We start from the raw sequence: 21,152 nt of genomic DNA, 5'->3' as shown, positions 1-21,152 counted from the left end.
AATAGGTAATTGTAAAGGGGGAGGGGAGGGGAGGTATTTGGCAAGCGATCGCGAATAAAGGGGGTGAGAGTTGTTCTTAAATGGAGGCTATCGTGAACCTGCCTCTGAACGATAGCTCCCCTTTAAGGATGGCTTTCATAATTGTAATAGGGGATTCAGAGCTTATTATATTCAATTCTGGCTGTAACTATGTTTGGCAGGGAGATTATTTTTTTTCCAGATTGCGTCCTACGTACCGTTAAGGAATTTGTCAAAGGTCGCGGAAAAATACTTGGTATAATGATCCTGAATGGGAAACGGAAAACTTTTAGAGCATTTTTATACCGAAACGATTCATACTGGGTTATTGGTATGGGATTTTACTTTCTCAAAACAATCGCCATGCTCTCTGGAGCATTATATCAAGACTAAACGAGAAGCATGTTGTAAAAAAAGGACATACAAAGTTATCATTGGTTGCGTAGTGTTAAAAGCAGTTTTCAGGTAAATAATTCCATAGGTATTCGCAACTTGGCCCAACCACGAAGAAATGCCGCCTGCTCTTGCAGAGCAGAATGTCAATCGGGTAAACAGTTATAGGAACCTTTAGAAGACTAGAGGAGAGGGGTAATCTATAAAGGGCTCTGCTTGAAGGTAGAGTGCCACAAAGCCCAGTAATCGGATTGAAATAATGAGGCCGGAGTGGGAGTCTGACATAGGCGGCCGTCTGCGCTTGTTGAGTGGTCTGTCAAGACGACTAACAGTAGGAGTTAATGTTGAATCAGCTTAGTGTTTCTTAAGAAGACTGACTTGAATGATATTTAAAGTTTCCATTAATCTTACCATGTATTAAGTTTTTCGTATCTTGGGGTCATGTAGAGAATAATGAAACTGAGATTGCTCTATTACCCTCTGACTGATACGCGACTTTTCGTTCATTGGATTGGTTTTATCTCATTTTCTTGGAAACGACATTTTCCACATAATCTCTCTCTCTCTCTCTCTCTCTCTCTCTCTCTCTCTCTCTCTCTCTCTCTCTCTCTCTCATTGTGTTGTTTTATAGGTGAGAGTTAATACAAGCTGGTGATTATAATGGTTTTAACAGAGAGGAAAAGAGCGCGGGAGCTAGAGCATGTTTGCTCATAGTTCTTTGGCTTCATGACAGAACTTCTCAAGACTGCTTGGAGTTACTACAACCTTTGTGTAGGTGTGTTTGCATGTGTGTGTGTGTGTTGTGTCTGTGTGTGTGTCTTTCGGTGTGTGTTTGAATTACCATACATCATCATCTTTGTGTAATTTCATCTGTGGGAGCTAGAAGTGTTTCCTAGGTTTATTTTAGTGATAATTTTATTCTTGGGAAGTTTAATAATGCCGTTCTCTCTCTCTCTCTCTCTCTCTCTCTCTCTCTCTCTCTCTCTCTCTCTCTCTCTCTCTCTGTTTCTCTCTCAGGGTTGTTTTAGTTTTATATATATATATATATATATATATATATATATATATATATATATATATATATATAGAAGAAATATATATTTATATGTTTACATATATGGATAGATTTATATGGTATATATATCATTTTGTAATTATATTATAATATACAGTATTGATTGTGTGTTGATGGATAGATGGATATATATGTACATCATTTTGTAATTATATTTGTATTGATTGCATGTTGATATGAAGAGACGTGTTTTTTTGTAAGCATAGCAACTTACATGCTGTTGGAAAACAAACCCGTTGCGAAAGGAGCCAAATATTCATGGGTTGATCAAAAGTTCCAGATCTCGCTTCCTTACCATCAGAAAAGTGAGCGTCTTGTTGTTGGCTCTTGAATACAGATGGGCGATTTCCGTAGACTTACGATATGGTTTTGTTATTCACACATTCTTTTTACAACCTGGGCTTTGGAATTCAGTTACCATTCTTCAGAGATTTGTTCATTCCATGTTTGGCGATTCAGTTTACTTTTGCGCGCGTGTTCTTGCAGGTTACGTACATGACTGCCTGCATACTAATTTCTACATACTCTTCATACATATGGATGAGGCATAAAAGCAGTACTGAGTCCTTGTGCAGTGAAGGAAAGCGGGTATGGTAGTGCTTCGATTAAAAAGTATGAAAAACCAAAAGGATTGACAGAATTGGTGAATATGCAATTTGGATGGTGTTTGGTATAAATTGCTCCGGATTCAGCTAAAGTTCTTTTTTTCTGTGAGACATCCAATAGATGCTTTTATTTAAACTAAATGTCAGATGAGTATATAAATGCTTTCATTTTTTCTGGTATAGTTTTTAAGTGTTTTATAGACTTGACATTGACGTTAATTTCAACGAGATGATTCTCTAATTTAATCTTGTGGTTTAGCACTGCACAACATGAGGTAGGCTTTCGGGGTGACTTGTTCATGGACTTAATTGCTTCTTTAATCTGCGGCTTGGTTGTGGAACTCTTCTCCACCGAGTTATGCCAAAACATATAATCATTATCCTCTTACCGTTGTTATTTCATGGTGTCGCGTTGCACAATGATATGCAACTGCTGAAGGCTATACAACTTTTGTTTGTTTCTTTTCGTCGTCTTAACATATGAGAAATGTCACCTAAGTTCCTTTATCAGTCGTCCCCGCAGAGGGGTAGTGCCGTCATTGCACCTGACCCGGTGCACTGTAAGCATTGCTTGAGGTTCCTTGCAGCGTCCCTTCGGCCAGTAGTTGCAACCCCTTTCATTCCTTTTAATATACCACCATTCATATTATCTTTCTTCCATCTTAGTTTCTAGTTGTTTCAACATTATTTTCGGCGTTGAATGACCTCATTGGTCCCAGCGCTTGTCCTCTGGCCTGAATTCTATATTCCAGTTTCAATTCCAGCTTATCAATCGTCCCACCTCTTCGTGCCCTATGACGTATGGGCCGGACTCTAGTGATGTCCACAAGGTTGCTTTTCGCATCACTCACTTCTCATCCTTCCCTTTCAGCTGCATGGGTTACTCAGGGAGCAAGAGGCCGTGCTGGCACAAAGCCAATTTGATCTGACAACTCCGACTCTCTGTGGGTTTCCTTTCTCCGTAGACAGAAAATAATATCAAGGGATCTCCGACTTTCTGACACATTGCGCTGCGCCCCCCCTCTCTCTCTCTCTCTCTCTCTCTCTCTCTCTCTCTCTCTCTCTCTCTGCCATCCTAACATGACGTCCAATCCAACACTTGATTATGGTGGACATCTTGGCGGAGTACTCGTATGGTTGGGGAGTCGCGGGACAATAAAAGCCTCTCAGCATGAGTGATAAATTTCCATTGTGTACAGCGTTCGGGACTATGGGGACCATTACATCTTTGCCTCATTCTAACCCCCCTTCCCCGGCCTCCTTGTAACCCCCCCACCCAACACCCCCACGGTCCCTTTCGTCTTGTCATTATCCTTTTTAGCTCACCTGAACTGGAACCTCAAGTAAGCCTTCTAGATAAAGGTTTGTCCCGGCGTTCGTATGGTGTAGTTTTTTTTTTTTTCACATTTTCGACTTCCAGAACCACTTGGTCATACTCAACCAAATCTTTGCATAAACTATCCTTGGTTAAGAGGAGTAAGTTGTTTAAATGGGGCCACATCCATTCTACAGGGAGATGACCAAGAAAGCGAAAATGATATGAGACCATTTAAAATCTGAAAATCAAGAACTACCGGGTTAGCGCTGACGAAACTTGGTAAAACCTTTTCATGTAATGTGGATTCCATTTTGTTCAAGCCATGGCTCTCAGGGTCAGGCTGGGGCAACAATAGGGGTCCGACGGTTTATGTCGGATTAATCCTGCAATGCATTATTCGCCGGTGGGCCTCTGCAGGCGACCAGTGTTTCCATTGGGCCTCATGGTAATGAGATTGTAGGTATGATGAGTCTTTGTCTTTCCATCTTTGTTTAATGATGTCTGTCGGTGGTGTTACGCGTACTCTCCTCTTTTATTCGCTTTTTCAGGTTTTCTCGAATATTATTTCATTTTCAGAAAACGAAAACTCTCGTAATGAATGACAGCGCCAATGATGTTCCATTTCTCTGTAGTTCCGTATGTTTTAAACATTCTCTTTCTACCTCTGTTGCTGTATTTTTTTCCTTCAAGGTGGTATCTAGAGTTGGTTATCCCTAACTGGTTTAAAGTGTTATGTCTTGTGTTATAGCCTACGTGTATGCTAATGATCATACGAAATAATGACTTTTCTTCTTTTCGTAATTGTATACTAAGCAGAGGAAACCAAAATGGGTCAGATAAATAAATGTAGGTCGGTCAGAGATAGAGAGAGAGAAAGAGTAGACATTTTGAATAGCTTTTAAAGCATTATGTTTGAATACCAGCAAGTATTCATCTGCAAAGTTTATTTTTCAAAGAACGTAACCAACAATGGGTCTCTGACTCATATTGTTTTGCCTGTGAGTTTATCTGCTTGGCTCTGTGTTTCCCGGTAAATGTAAAGATACCATACTGTTACCATTTTGTTATTTATGGAAATACGCCTTTGAATGATTATCCTAAACATCAACTTTTTGTGAGGTATAGAATGCCAAGATGAAAAGCCATTTGACCGTAACACAGTTGCAAAACCATTCTCATCCCACGTAGGGATTAGCATAATTTTATATGTGTTGTTCAGAACTGGTTTTTCTATTTTAACTTTTGTTGCGGGTAAGCTAAATATAATTCTAGTGACACCCATGAAACAATATTCCCCTTCTTTAAAGGTCTGATGTCAAGGGGTTCACTGAAAGACGGATTTAACGCAGTAACATTACTCAGATTATATTTTTGTGTGATGTTTTGATGTGTGTTTTTACCTGCAGTTAGCTGTCCTTTTGTAGGAACAGTTTTGGCTTTCATTATGGAATAACCTTGCCTCTTGAAGAGTACTGTTGAAGAAGAGAGAGAGAGAGAGAGAGAGAGAGAGAGAGAGAGAGAGAGCCATTCTAAGAACTGAATTCGGAGAACTTCTGTTACCGCTTTTGCTTTTGGTTTTCGAAGAGGTGCGAGCATTGTAAATTTATTGGTTATTGATGGCTGCTGTAGTAACGGAGGCCGTTTCTTTACTCCTTTATGTTGGCGGTGCGGAATATTTCAAGCTCTGCAGTGTACCTGGAGGTATTCTTTTGTTCTTAACGTACTGGGTAGTTCAGAAGTACTTTACGCTGATAGAGTTTGAGGCTGCGGTATGCAGTATTGATTTTTGGTGTGGGTGTACTTTTTCGTGTGCTCGTTGGACGTTTTCTCTTGATTAGATGATGGTCTAGTTAAAGTATTATGCGCCTTAAATGGTAAAAACTGGTACATGCATAATGCGCAGTGACGCGAATCTGATGTCTGTTGTCCAGAAAAGCTAAGGCGTTTGTGCATTTTATTCAGTACGAAATACCTCTTTATATTATTGTGGATTTCTTTCACGTCATGTACTAATTTGTATATACCGACTTCATGCATTCATAAACGCATTTCCGCACTGCGCATGCGGTGTTACAACAACAGAACCGGTAGATAGGTGTTCGACCTTGGATGGAAAGTAATGAATGTCCCCCGAACGCAGTAGGATAGGTGCTTGGTTTTAGATTATGCCAAGGTCGAGTTAATCGACTTATCGACCTATAGGGTTTGTTTGGGAAGTTACGCGTTCCTTTCCCAGCAGGTCTGATGTTGGTTTGATTTATAATTTATGTCATCTTCTCATTCCTTAGTGTGGGTTAGTTAACTGAATCTTTTATAGTGCAACTCAAAATACGCTTTCTCTGGAATGTGGGATATTGATATGATTTAATTACGCTCTTCAAGAACCCAGCCTTTCGCATAATTTTCATTTGCAAATTAATAAAATTAACAGAAACATTACTTTGCCTTCTAAATTTTTGTTTGGATGTTTTCGCAGAAAAGCAAGTGACAATATGTTCATTTTATTGCTCTTCTTGATAGGAAGGAACAATTAAGACTGACTTTATTATTGTTGGTTACGGTAAAAATCTGACGAAGTAAGCTTATGAATGCGCAGGCTGTGATAGAAATGCATGTAGTTCTGCTACCCGACAGACTTTTATGCCGAGACCAATACTTTATGGAGATTTACTGTGGCGTCGCAGCTGTTTCACAGTTGCCCCTAATAAAAGACCAGTGCTGTCGATCCCAAGATACTGCCTGTGTGTTCTCGCCGAGTTCCATTCGTTTTGGACTATTATCGTCCATCTTTCATCCACTTTTAAACTCTTTACTTACTAATATGTTTCCCGCTGCGTTTCGTTTTATTAATTTAATTAACTTCCGTAATTATGTTTTTGGGATATTTCTGTTTCAGTTCGTCTGTTAATGAAATTATTAGCCATGGGGAATGGGAAATTTTTAATTAATAATCTTGCGAAGTTTATCGAGTCGTTACTTGTTTCGTCTTCGGCGACTTTAGTGGCACTTCACTTGTGACAAAGACACTGGTACTATTTAAGCATAAAGCCCGTAGGGGGTTAGTGTCGTCATCGGCCCCTAGAAAGCTCTTCGTTGGGCGAGTCGGTAGAGCTGTGGCCATTTCACTCGGTAGGCCCGAGTTCGAGTCTCCGGCCGGCTGATGAAGAGTTAGAGGAATTTATTTCTGGTGATGGAAACTCATTTCTCGCTATAATGTGGTTCGGATTCCACAAGAAGCTGTAGGTCCCGTTGCTAAGTAACCAGTTGGTTCTTAGCCCCGTAAAATAAGTCTAATCCTTCGGGCCAACCCTAGGAGAGCTGTTAATCAGCTCAGTGGTCTGGTAAAACTAAGGCACACTTAACTTATCGACCCCTAGCTGCAACCTCTTTCATTCCTTTCACTGTACCTCCGTTCATATTCTCTTTCTTCCATCTTTACTGTCCACTCTCTCCTAACAATTGATTCACAGTACAATGGGAGGTTTTCCTCCTGTTACACCTTTAAAACCTTTTCGCTGTCAATTTCCGTTTCAGCGCTGAATGGCCTCAGTTGCCCCAGTGCTTAGCACGTATGCCTAAAATCTATAATCAATCAGTTAATGCATAGGTGGTCATTTAATAGTTTCCTATATCTGTTCGAATGTCTAGTTATATTATGTTGCTGTGATCTTAGAATTTCTTTCATGGTTATTCATTTAACTGTGTGTTTAAGTGTTCTGTGAAGTTTACGAACTTCCCACAATAACATAAAGTTGTTTTATAACAAAAAAGATTACCTACTGGTGTTAAAGTTTGTGTAGGGGACACTCTCTCTCTCTCTCTCTCTCTCTCTCTCTCTCTCTCTCTCTCTCTCTGGGATTAATCCGCCTCTTTATGTGTCTGGCAGATGTGATCTTCAACCATTTTCCTTTTATAGATTCTGGAATCGGGAAAAAATTATGCGTATCAGTTTTGTACATTTAGTGGTGTTATTGAAAAAAAATTATTTTAATTAAAATAGAACTTAAAGTATTACTAGTACACACACACACACTATATATATATATATATATATATATATATATATATATATATATATATACATATGAATGTATGTATGTATAGATATATATATATATATATATATTAATATATGTACCTACAAATAAATAGAAAGATAGATGGATAGACAGATTCGCACCCTGTAACACTCTCTTATTTACTGGATATTCCATCACACACACTATACGTGTAAATATGGAGTTAGTGAAATGTGAAAATTCCTCCGGAATAAAATGTGGAAACTTCGGCCATCTCCAAAAGTATTCCATTTCTCGTCCGGATCATAAGTGGTAGAAATTCTGGAATATGTTGGAGAGAGTTTTGAGCGAAAGAAATATATCACGCTCCATTTCTGACGTCTAGGAGATTGGTATGTTGTCTATAGTCGACTCTCTCTCTCTCTCTCTCTCTCTCTCTCTCTCTCTCTCTCTCTCTCTCTCAAGCTGGTTACTGCCTTTGCGAATTTGCGAACACGAACTCATTCCTCTTCACATTGTACGACCATTAAAAGGACTTGTCAGAATGATCGAGTTTCGTCTCTTTTGGGTCTGTCGAAAAGGCTTTTCGTTAACACCTAAATGCTGAAAATTGACAGCCCGATAGATATGCTCATTATCGTAATGTTCAGAGAGAGAGAGAGAGAGAGAGAGAGAATTTAGTTTAATCACTTTACATGTTCGGAAATTGTTAAGTGAACGCCATTCTCTTTATTAAATCCCATTTTTTTCTGTTTTTCCTCTTAGTCTCCCATTCGCAATCCATAGAGTGTTGTGTAAGGAATCTTTTCCGATTTCTCACCTTCCCTTCACATCGAATACGAGGTATTGAAGAAGAGTTATTGAGCGATGCGGGATCAGTTACGTCGGGAGACTCCTTTATTAGCTCATTCGTTTGTCTCTGGTGCCTACTTTCTAGTCGGTGTCTCGTTGGCGGTCGATTCAAAATAGAAAGAAGGAAGTTGTTTATCACATATGATCTGCGTAGACTATTTAAGGCTGTTGCAGAAAGCCAGGGATGTTGCTTTGGTGTGGCTGTTCTTGGGGATACATACAGGAAAATGTACATTTGTTTTATACATTAATGCTCGTACAGCATACGGCTTTGTCTGTTTACTCTCTCATGTGTACACATTCATGTACTCTCTCTCTCTCTCTCTCTCTCTCTCTCTCTCTCTCTCTCTCTCTCTCTCTCTCTCTCTCTCTCTGTGTGGAACAACCTCGGTACGTTCATGCTGAAGTAACAAGCATCTATGAAAAGATGTTTGCCTGCATGCCTCTATGTGATTTTCTCCAGTTCGTCAGCCACAGCGCAGATCGTGTGGAAGGTAGATGAGAAGATTCACGAAGGGGGGGTCACGCCACTGAAACACGCAAGCACGAATACAGTGAAATTTTATAGGTCCCCGTTAACACGCAGCTTTGTTTGGCCTCACGACACGTCGATTTCGCCTGAGAACCGAAAGCAAAGAATATTTTGATACGAAAAGGTGCTGAAGGAGAGGTCGGTCGATATGCTATCATAGCAGTGTTAAGTATTTAGGTTAGTAGCGCGGCCGATTTGCAGTGGTCAGCTGGAGGTACCTCTGGGTTTCCGAAGACCTCTTCGCTTCGGAGCCGAATTGTTATATACTGGTTTTGATCGGTTTTACGTGATATTTGGAACGGTGGCACCCGTGTGCTTTCCTGCTCGGATTCGGCCCTCGTCCGACTGTCGACTTGGAACTCTTATGTTCTCGCTCCTGTCTCATGTGGCCTGCGTTTTATTTGACCATCGGTTAAACAGTATGATATGAAAGGTGAAGTTATTTCCAATATATGTATATATATATATATATATATATGTATATATATATATATATATATATATATATATATATATATATATGTATATATATATATATATATATATATATATATATATATATATATATATATATATATATATATATACCGCTTTCTATCATTCTTTCTTCATTCATTACCTGCCTGTCGAGGAGACAGGTGTTCTCCGAAATATATAGCATTAACTTTCTACCTTTTGGCGTTATATATAATATATATATATATATATATATATATATATATATATATATATATATATATATATATATATATATATATATATATATGTGTATATATATTTAAATATATATATATATATATATATATATATATATATATATATATATATATATATATATATATATATATATATATATATATATATATACATACATACATACATACTTGCAAACATACACACACACACACTGAGGTGCGGGTACTAGGGTAGCGGTTTCTTTTTTCAATAAAGCCGTGTCAGCAGAGAGAGAGAGAGAGAAAAAAAAAGTTATTCCTATTTTTCCTTGTTGTCGGCGCGAGAAAGACCAGCCAGAGCGTCAACCAATAAAACGGCCCAGACGGGGCCATTTTTCACCACTTGAGATTCTTCTCTTTCTCCGATTGATTTATTCAACGACCTTGGCAAAAATAGAATGTGGACCAGTTGACTTGCCTTTCAACACAATGCCACGTCGCTCCTTCAATCTGTTGATTCATTCATGCTCGCCCTTGTGTCATTTTCGTGCGGGTCCACAAGACCGACTCGAAACGCTCCACAATAGCAATCGTGGCTTCTCTCTGTACAACTGTTGCTGCTTGCGAGGGAATGGAGGCTGTTGGTAACTCCCCTCCTACCCACCCACCACCCCCAGTTCACTAGGTACCCTTTCCCTGCTTTCACTTCAAGTTAGTTGTAACGTCTTTGGAATGTGTTGGCATACCCTTGCGAGATTGAAATTTTTATAAGGGATTTACTGTAATCCTTATGAAAAAATAAACAGTTGATTCAAAGATTAAGTGATTAAATGAGGAATACAGGCCTATATGAAGGGGTTCTGGTGCTTGAGGGCACCTCTGTTTTTAATTGTTTCTTGCCTATGGCGAGTTTTATTGGTGACTTTCAAGAAAAGTCTGTGTAGTTGATGATGAAGTCCCTATTCCGAATTAAAGAAATGTTACTGTAGATGTTCGATCAAGCAAATTTCGTTTATATTGCAAAGAAGGAATTTTATCAAATGACACTGCCATGAATTATATTATTATTGGTAGGTACAGGGTTCGCCTCTGCTTTCCAGCGGGGCTATTTCATAACTAAGTTTATTGACGCATGGCTTCTTTGAAACTTTTTTTTTCAAGTCGATCCCTGTAGTTAAGAGGGGTGACGGGGTTTCTCCCAAAGAAGAAAGTTTTCATAGTTAACCGGATGTGTGGCAGTTGACAATAATAATGATGGGAGGTGGTAATGCTATGGGTGCCTTGATTCAAACCTTTGAATGTTTACTTCGGACCATCATTGACAGCTCATTCAAGTTGGAGCTCTTGTGATTCATTATTTAACTGTTTGAAATTCAGGAATTTACACTGTGGAGATGAGGGATGTATGGCCTAATAACGTGCGCTTCTGCACCTCGTATGTGATATTTTTCACGTACTGAAACAATTGTTTACTGTTTTACGATACTGAGATTAATATTCCCAGGCAAAACATTGTTTCCTACATTATTAGTTACGGTAAGAAAAATTGAAATTTTCCATATGACTTTATCTAACAGTAGCTATAGGAAGGCTCATTCGAACAAGCTCTAAAAGTAGTTGTTCTAGATGTTGTAATCATATGTTTGTCCAGTAATAATTATGCATAACAAGATATTGCCAACAACAACAAAATTTATAATGATAAATTATAAAGTAAATCTTTTTTGGGGAACTGAACTGCTGATCGATAATTTGCCCGGCCAGCAGTATATCCTTTCATTCACAGAGGGCTTAAAAGGAGTGAAACCCGATAATCTGTTGCTGTGACAGTCTGTCCATACTCTGTCCACCCACGACTTGCTTTCTGCATCTGTTTGCAGGATGTCTCAAGAACGGGTGAACAGAGTTCAGTGAAACGTGGCTTATGCAATCCTTTAAGGTATCTTGTAAAGATAGAAACAGTTTTGGGAGAAATTGTGAGTTCGTAAGTTTTTTATAGTGGATGTCAGCGCGACTCCGAGCCGATTCATCCCAAACGTGAGTCGTTTCCAAAGAAGTGACTTAATGAATACACCTAGCAAGGATTCATTCTTGAGGTGTACTGCCAACGCACGTGCACAGAAGTATCGAGAACGAATTACGGAAGTTTCATAGCCGGTTACATATTTCAGGGACCCTGGTGTAGATAAACTGCCTACTAAGTGCACTTGGTACTATTTTTATTTTAATTCTTGCGAAGGATGTGTCATTTCATGTGTCAGGGCAGTACTCGCTAATTACACATTCAACGAGGCGTCTGTTATTGCTTCCGTCGTGAGGTCACAGGTGGAATGAGTGACTGAATGATGTGCAATCAGTGTAGACATACTGTGACTGATATTGCACCACGCTCAGGACACGGCAGGACTAATGAGAAGTCATTGTCTGCATCGAACTTCACTGGTGCATTCCCTTGTCATCTCTCTCTCTCTCTCTCTCTCTCTCTCTCTCTCTCTCTCTCTCTCTCTCTCTCTCTCTCGTTGGAGTCCCAGAGACGGGAGGGTTTTCGTCTGACTTCAAGTTCGTCTTGTACAGGCAGAATAGTTTCGCCGTTATAGCTTAATGCCTCATTAATTATTCATATAATTTATCACTTCACTAATCCTAGTGACCGAAAATTATTTGCGACTGTATTTTGATTGGATAGTCATTTGGACAGTCAAAAGACAGTTTGTTGTTGTATTCTGTTAATTCGTCAAAACAAGAAATATTAATGTCGCAGCTATACCCATGACTCCTGTTGTCACATTTGAGTTGAAAAACTGCAAAATGTCGAATTTCGAAACATTTCCCTTCAATTGCCCTATTACCTTGACATCTTTGAACCTGATCACATATCCATTCAGGAGCCATTGCCAGCAATTCATGCCTTCTCTCTTATGCCTTGAAACGTGACTGAAATATTTGTCACTTCGGAAAAGCAAACTTTATTCCCACGAATGGACCCCCGGTATTTTACGCATCGGGTTTGTCAGAACGCGCGGTTGGGCCGTGAAAACGTGAATCTCATCTTGGGAACATTCGGAAATTCGGAGGAATTTTCCACGTACCCTCGCGTACCCACACCCGTCTCCTCTTCCCCAGCGCTTGAGACCCACGAGAAATGTATATGTACAGTATAGGGAATGGGAATTTAAGCAGGGAAATAGTTTGATGGCCTCACCAAAACTTATTACAGCATTTCTGAGGGTGTATGGAAAGTGGGCCCCTTGGCCTCGTTTTGTATGCCTTGGAAGTAGCCTGATAACCGGTTGTCCTTATAGAAAAGTCTCTCTCTCTCTCTCTCTCTCTCTCTCTCTCTCTCTCTCTCTCTCTCTCTCTCTCTCTCTCTCTGTAATAGGGACCGAAGTGCTTTGCTCTCTTTAGAGAACTGAAGTCTCGCGTTTTCCTCATGTGTTGGACCAGCAGACGCCTGACGTGCATCTCGATTTTAACAGAGTAATTACTCCTGAGAATCTGTGAACCGCCAGCGTTCTGTGTAGTCACTTTTCTTTCCAGGTTTTCATTTTTAAATTGATTTAGCTTTCGTCCCGTTCGAAACCTTTTCAGGAGTAAGATAAATTCCTCCACACGTGTAATGTGGTTTTCCTTTGTCTTCAATGCTTTACTAACATTCTGCGGAGTTAACATTTTCCTTTTTTGCTGGACCCGTTACGGTTTCTGAAAGCAATATTTTCTTGCCTTTATGGTGACTAGTATTGTGTCCATCTGTTGTATTTAGGCCGAGGCGCTGAAAGGGGAAATAAAGGGGCTTAACTCGTGAAATTCATTGTCTGGGGGCTTGGCAATGTTGTCCTTATGTCATACTCAACAAAATTCGGTGCCTTTTGTCTCAGATCCTGTGTGAACATTAACGGATAAGAATCGAACTATCTTGTTAATTGTTCTTACACACGCACACATACACACGCACACACACGCATATATATGTGTGTATATATGTATTTATATAATATATATATATATGATTGTATATATATATATTATGATTACTAAAATTTTACAACGTATGATTGTATATTTAAACAAGTGAATATTTAGGCACTGTCTCAAGTATTGCAGTGGACATCATACCAGTCAGCTAGAAGCCCAGCCTATTATTTTCACTGACTATAAAATTACCAATGTCTGTCTTGTAAAGAAGCCCATAATTCAGTTAATTTTTAGATCTATCGCCTTGTAGGATGAATTTCACCGTTTTCCTACATCGGAAATATCATGGATGCCATTCGGAAAGTCCCTTTTTATTTCCATCTGTCGATGTTGGCAAGAGAGGAAAATCTCTCTCTCTCTCTCTCTCTCTCTCTCTCTCTCTCTCTCTCTCTCTCTCTCTCTCTCTCTCTCTCATATGTTTGAGAGGCATGAATGATAGGTTCATGTTTAGTCTTTCTGTAATAGTTCTTATCATGTTAGTTCCGAGATTTTGCTCCTAGTGATGGCTGCTTCGCGTTTGTTTGTGTTTTTAGTCATAAGATTCCCGCAGGCCCTCAGTCGAAATGAAGTTTTATGAAATTGAAATTTCTGGATCATTTAGCGAAAATGAGCAAGGTATCAGCTGTATTCGATGATTTCAAAACGTGTTGCGAAGCAGAGATGCAAAGATGATAATGGTGTCGAAGTCTGTGCCAGCGGATGTGGGGGAAGTATTCTGACGCGTGGCACCATCGACCGTCTCCTGGAAGCGGCACTGAGGATGCGCTTGCAAGTTGCCGGACGCACGATGATGCCTGGCTTTTTCGGCGCTTTGTCGTACTTCTGCAAGGGCACCTGGCATGTTTCATAGCCTGTTTACTTCAGTACCACTGCTGTAATGGCACACCGCGTCTCGTTTACCTTTCACAGAGCGCTTGCTTTCAAGAATTGCCTTATTTTCATTTCTGGAAAGCTGTTGGTCTGAGAAGTTTTCAGCAATGTGTGCTGAGCGAGTTCTGTGAAGGCCTTTGCCAGATGCACAAAGTCCCCCGATGATTATGAAACCGTAAATCTCTCGTTCTTTCACATCATCTTTTGACTGATTTACTGCCATGTACAGCAGAAGCTTGTCGTAGAGAGGCTGTTATTGCCACTATTACAAGAAGAGTGTCCTTCTCTGTCTGGACTCGGCGGAGGCGCTTTGTTATGGTCTTTGCCTTGTAGATGTGGAACGGGGAATCTGGAATGATGGTAGTAGTGCCAGACAAGTCTTCCTCTCGCAACAAACAGTCTCTCCTGGAAGCCAGTGGGAGGGGAGTCACCGCCTGCATTCCCCTCTTTTCTCTCTCGAATTTGGGCTTCCAGGCTCTGTTTGTGACTGGAAATTGAACTGAGGCTGTGCAGGTGGTGTTGGTGACCCCCTGGAAGTAGTTGCTGGAAACGATTACATCCAGACTTTGGAAGAAGAAGAACTCTTGGGGATTAATTTCATTTTGTTCTCGTGTGATGTTGATAAGTAGTGTTGGTGGCAGAAGTTTTCCCTCATTTGTATGTTTCCCGTTATACTTCGGTGACGTCTATCCCTTCGACATCTGATAACATCCATGTTGCTCTCGCTGACCTCTTCGTGAGTGAGTGACACATTGACAGAAAGAGGAGCCCCACCTGACCCCTTCAAAATTCTGATTTTTTATCGGTTCCGAAATTGGCCCTAACACGAGGATAGCCCCTCGGGGGGGTTTAGCTTTTGGGAGATGACTGGATGGGGCAGTTGATGGTTGGCCTCAGATAGACTTTGACTGGTAGGTGAGGTTAGAGAACCAGTTTCCTTTGTTGTTAGTTGTTGTTATTGTTATGTTTGTCATCCCTAAGAACTACTTGTAGTCGTAGAACTGTTTAGCCCACGTCGTTGTAGAATTAATCGTTCAGTGTTGTTTGTGTGGTAGCTGTAACGTAGATTCCTATCCGATATAGCTCCTCAGAACGCGGAACGGTGATGCTGGATTTTCTGCCGTGCTGAACGGCCACGGAGGTCGCGCCGAGAGAGAGAGAGAGAGAGAGAGAGAGAGAGGGGTGAGCGAGAGAGAAAGAGAGAGAGGAAGGAAGGTTTCCATCAGCTGATCTGATAGCTCGGCTGGATGCTGCATAGATACGTCACAACCAGCGTTGGGATGATATTGATGTTGATTTAGTGATTTCAAGTTGTTTTCAGGGACCGCTGTTCGTATCTTAACCCATGTTGGCAATGATGGTGCTAGTGAGTGCGTGACGCTTGCCTGCGGAATTGGTGTGGACTAATCTCATGAAAAACAGGGGGAGAGAGGACGCGACTTGAGCTCTCCGTTCCCGGCACCACAGAGTGCCAGAAGGTGTGGGCCGCAGATCTCTGGGTGTCCAAGGTAAACGGAGATCTCTCAGTCGCCGACCGTCTGAGAAAGAGACAGAGTTGGGGGGAAAGGAAGGAAAGACGTGAGACGTAATTGTGATCCCCGACCAAAAAAAAAAAAAAAAAGTTCGAGACAATTCGATGTTTCATTTACCATCATGCTGTTGCAGTGCATTGGCAAGGTCCCTAGCACCGAGACGGCTTTATCTCACACCTTCTCCTCCTCTTCACCCTCAACTTCCCCTGCACCCTCCACTGCTGCTGCTCCTGCAGCTGCTGCTACTGCTGCTACTACTACTACTACTTGTCTACCCTCTTATGGGGCAAGGAGGTGCGACCCCTATCTGCCCAGTTCTAGTGCCGCTAACTTTAGCCCACGTTCGAGCCCCAGTCCGTTTGCGTATCCATGTGGAGGAAATCCTACTTCACCCATGAGCCGGGTCAAGCGCCTTATGAGGACCACCTACACCATGCTTGATGAAAACAGGAACCTCGAGTAGGTCTCCGAATGCAAGAGAACGCTAGCAAAAGCTCTCTCTCTCTCTCTCTCTCTCTCTCTCTCTCTCTCTCTCTCTCTCTCACCCACTTTACCCAGCTGTGCCACGCCATGCCACGCTGCTAAGAAGTAACCGATGCATGTTCATCGCGTTGGTCTGAAGCTTCCCTTTTGGCATGTGGGCTTGCCCTCCTCCCCCCCTCCCCTCTCCCCCCCCCTCCCCCCCCCCCCCCTTCCCCGGATTGATAGAAATACGCTTTGAGCAGTTTCCTGATAATCTTTTTATTTTTTTTTCTATCGTTTTGTCCGCTCCCGAAAGACATCTTTTGTCATTTTCTGCTGGTCCATTCACACGGTATGATGTTAGAGCGTAGCTTTTGAATTTCAGTATCTCCGATTTGTTCAATAAAAGCTTTGAAATGTTTTGCATGTCCTTTTCATTCCCTTTTCCAAGGCTTTCTTTGCTTATAACAGTAATTTTAAATGAAACTTTTTTTTTTGTATTTTGTAATATACTTTTATTGGACTGACGCCATAACTTTGATTTATAAAACTATGCTGGTTATATGAAGACCAGTTACCTTGTCATTCACGTGAAGCAGACACTTTAAGCTCGGAAGTGAGTAGTCTTTTATTTTGAAGGAAAACTGATTTTGTGTCGTTGAATCGGTTTTGTCTAGTAAACGTTCTGTGAAGTCCAAAACCTGGCACTGGAAGAAAATGCTGTACGCTAGTTTGTTTGTCACCATGATAAACAGCAAAAAATGCATTTACGAATTTGGTGATTCTTGCGCTTTCATCAGAAGATATGTTTCCAGTGTAAACCGGTTGGCGTTTCTAGGACGAAGACTAGCTCTAGTCATTTTATTCTCACATAAATGACTATTTATAACGCATTTAAAAGATGCTAAGTCTCTCGTAGTGGTTCAGAGATGTTCAATTTGATCATTTTTCTATTTTTTTATTTTATTTTATTTTTTTTTTGAGATCTTTTCGGAATTTTGGTTGTCAGAGTTTTATCCATAAACTCAGTCATGTCTTTTATTTATTTACTCAAAGATTAGTTTATTTAATCATTTCACAGTATGTCTGTGTGCTTCTACAATGCTTTCCGGTGTATGATAGGTCCTTCAAGGAATCACGTTATTCATGTGATAGAGATAATTCACGGATTTTGGTGGTTGTGATGACTAATGGAAATCGTATGGTTGGGATTATCTGTAAAATATCAGGATAACATAATTTTCCTGGGTCCGAAGTTTTGATTTCTATTATTTTATTAATTTATTATGTATGTGTTACGGTAGCAGACTTGTATGCTATGTGCATGGTAAACAGATTCTTAATGTCTGACTATTCACGTTATATATAGATGATAATGCAAACGATCCGCTATTTGGCTGTCGTTAATCGGTCATGAGGAGAAAATACATCATAAAGACAACAATTCTGAATACTGACGATTTTTTTTTTTATTTATTTTTTTATCCAACGTTGTGTCTGCACGTGCCATTGTTTGAAATTGGTGGATCCAGTCACGTGAATCAAGCTTCTCCTGTTAATAAGAGCTAATAAATGACATATATACCTTCCCCACGATTCAACAAAGCCCGAATTGTAAGTAAGCTCGATACTGCAGAATAGTTACGTACTTGTTATGAATTATTGTAGTTTTACAGAAATTGTTCCCGCGTTGTATGTCATTTGTTGCTCCTGTTACGAAGCCTCCTTTCAATTTGAGTGCTTTTATTTTTATGGCAGTTCAGTTGACGAAACCCTTCTAGTTTTGTACACTTGTATTTAATTTCCCCAATTTAACTGTGATGTGGCATATAATGAAAGAAATCTGAAATGTTGTTAATGTGTTTGGGTTCCGGATAGTGCGCTTTTTATATCGTGATGTTTGATGGTATTGAATATTATCCTGGGTTTTCGAAGAAAGTCATCTGTATTTGATGAAAACGGTATTTTTTTTTTATATTGGCGCTCGTGTATGTATGGGAGGTAGTAACAGTGGGGATTCAAATTGTTTGATTTTCCTAATTGAAGTAGTAGTAGTAGTAGTAGTAGTAGTAGTAGTAGTAGTAGTAGTAGTAGCAGCAGCAGCAAGATGTTTATAAACACCAACAAATTCCCAGAGTAACATCTTCAGAACAATACAGATAAAACCAAGCGCATGCAATGGAAGTCCATGTTACTTATCGAGCAGTATTCATGTATATGACCAAGTACTTTGCTCAGTTACCTACACTAGATCAAGCACTGATCTGCCTAGCCTAGAAGACTCAGAAAGTGAACCAAATCTCCAGCAATGAAAAGTAAATAAAATAAGTTAAAATAAAAAAAAAAAAAAGCTGGTGAGAATGGGTTCTTTTCAATATTTGATCAAATTAACTTTTGTCTTCATTGAGAGAGAGAAAAAAAAAAAGTCTTGCGAGACGAAATGATGTTGACACGGGAGAGGAAGCCCCTGAGAGGCCCTGAGTATTGGTTATAGCCGTGCAGAGGCAATTACTTCAGAGCGTTAATTAATGCACCAGTATTTGAGTTGTGAAATGAGGCCGCAAGGTCTATTTGTTCGCTCGCTCGAGTACTTCCTATTTCGCTATTTTTAGAGGGCGATTAATTGGGTTTCGCCACTTTTTTTCGGCCGTACTAGTGATCCCTCTTTTTTTTATTGATATTTTTCCCGTGCTCTTCCCTCCTTCCTCCTCCTCCCTCCTCCCTCTCTCTCTTTGGCGAGTTTGTGAGCCTGTAGGGGGTTGGGCAACACCGCAAGTTAGTTGGGGGTGCTTTAGTGATGAGAGCAATATGATTTATGTACAGTATAAGCCCCTCATGATCTTGGTCGTGTGAACATTGCATTAGTGTCGGTTAGTTATGATGTTCAGTGAGGATCATGGCAATGAATCAAGGGGGAAAATGCACAGAGAGAGAGAGAGAGAGAGAGAGAGAGAGAGAGAGAGAGAGAGAGAGAGAGAGAGAGAGAGAGAGAATTCAATTGCGGCTTGTGGATTGTCTTTCTTTTGCTGGTGTGATTGTTTTGTTGCTTTTTCATATGAAAAACTTGACTGATTGATTCGTAACCATTCGCCTTGAAAACATTGGAAAACATAGTGGGTTTATTGAATGCATTTACTCCATACGTCTTGTATTGTACCATAAAGTGATGCAGTGGCGAGGAATTATTTTTTTCTTTAATAATATCACTGAGCATAGGAAACATAGTTGTTCACGTCGATGAATTATTCAGACAGTACACAAGTCTCATAGTGAGCAGAGATAGCATATGCGAATAACCTTTTTGGCAGTTCATTGAACCTGTAGGTCAGAAATGCTGATTACGAATTACAGTTTGAAATATATTAGGATTGTTTGCAGTGTATATCCGAAATAAGAAGAGCAGTAAGGTATGATGAGAAATAATGCAATTTGGATAATGAGGGTGATATAGGAGTTTGGACATTGTGTAGGCTTAGCTTTATTTAAATATATCAGGAGAAGAATTGCTTCCAAAGTGTTAGTGAGTGTGAGGGCCAGTATTAGTGAAGAGAAAACGATAGCCAAAAACTGTTCTGCGATTAAGCTATGAAGATCCCCATATGGTTTTTATTATAATAAAATAAAAAAAACTAGTCTCTACTGACAATTATTTAGCCCTTTGACCTGTACATCGTCTGTGCTGTAAATTAGAGAGAGAGAGAGAGAGAGAGAGAGAGAGAGAGAGAGAGAGAGAGGTGAGAATTACGATATCTATATAGTATTAATGTTTTTTTACTTTGAGTTTCAGTTGTTTAAGCATTAATGACATTTGATCCCAGACATGGATGTTATAAGAAAAAGTTTTCTTAATTTTCTCTTGTAAATGGATTTGGTTTATCCCAGAAGTATGTTAATTTTATCATAACACCTTGATAGCAAAAATTTTGACCCTCCGGCATATAGTTTGAACTTGTTAGAATGTGGATTACCGCCGTATACGAGACTGGGTTTTAAGTCTGTGAACTGCGATTACGAGTGACGTTGTCGGAGGCTTCGTATCGTATCCTTTCTTCTTATTCGCTCTGCAGGCTGTCAGGCTTGACTGTTCTTGAAGTACTGATATAACGTGAATGAGAGCGTTGCAGTTTTGTAGATCAGTTGCTGCTGTACTGAAGGTCAGTGCCCCGTCTAATTATATATTTCTGACACTTCATTTGTAAACTTAGTGATCGTCTGGTGATGTTGAAATTATGAAGCTTCTGATTACTTTTGTTCCTAGAACCTGTTCTTGCTTATGTACTGGCTCTGACGATGAAAGTATTCATCTGAACTTTCTAAAATCTTACGTTTTGGGCTGAATCTTTCAAAAAGTGAAGAGTCCTTTTCCGCAGCCTTTCCTCATGAGACAAATGCTTTGTTGTGGGTAATTATTCAGTATATTGTATTGCAGTTACACGTTGACTGCATCGATACTAGTGTATTTTCGCTGTCATGTAAGCTCGTTACCACTGAGACATCAGTATGTATACTTTGGTGTTTTTAGTAGAGTTAATGAGAAATGGCCTGGCATTATTCGCAGAGAATTAATCAAATTAAGGACAGTTTCACAGTGATCTCAGGTCAAGCAATATAAATTCATGTCAAATGACACCATTTGGCTTTGGTACGACGCTTGACATGACAGATGCATTTCACCTGTCTTCATTTATTCATTGCCCACAGCAAGGGATTGCCTGCCATGGGTTGCTGCCATCCAATCGCTGTCATCAGTCATCAGTTTGATGAGCCAACGGTCAAAATTTCCCACCGTCGCGATCGGTCGTTTGGGATTCTCGAGGAGTTTGGGGAAGG

General features: G+C 40.1%; 1 protein-coding gene across 14 annotated transcripts in view; it reads left to right on the top strand.

Annotated features, from left to right (window-relative positions):
* Nucleotides 1-21,152, top strand: part of Evi5 (ecotropic viral integration site 5) — a 410,930-nt gene that overhangs the window by 206,260 nt on the left and 183,518 nt on the right. Inside the window, exon 1 of one of the 14 annotated variants that reach the window (XM_067088570.1) lies at nucleotides 14,321-15,239. The exons of 11 other annotated variants lie outside the window; for them this stretch is intronic. Coding sequence is in view for 1 of the 3 variants with exons in the window: in XM_067088495.1 (XP_066944596.1) it covers nucleotides 15,982-16,319 (338 nt within the window). In the remaining 2 variants the exon portion in view is untranslated. Of the gene's footprint in view, nucleotides 1-14,320; nucleotides 15,244-15,966; nucleotides 16,320-21,152 lie in introns of those variants that run through there. 2 more of the 14 variants (XM_067088615.1, XM_067088495.1) reach the window with 2 other exon arrangements.

Source organism: Macrobrachium rosenbergii, chromosome 4 (assembly GCF_040412425.1).
Source record: "Macrobrachium rosenbergii isolate ZJJX-2024 chromosome 4, ASM4041242v1, whole genome shotgun sequence".
NCBI classification, from domain to species: Eukaryota; Metazoa; Arthropoda; class Malacostraca; order Decapoda; family Palaemonidae; genus Macrobrachium; species Macrobrachium rosenbergii.
The sequence above is the reverse complement of the archived record's forward strand: the minus strand, read 5'-3'. Positions and strand labels throughout refer to the sequence as shown.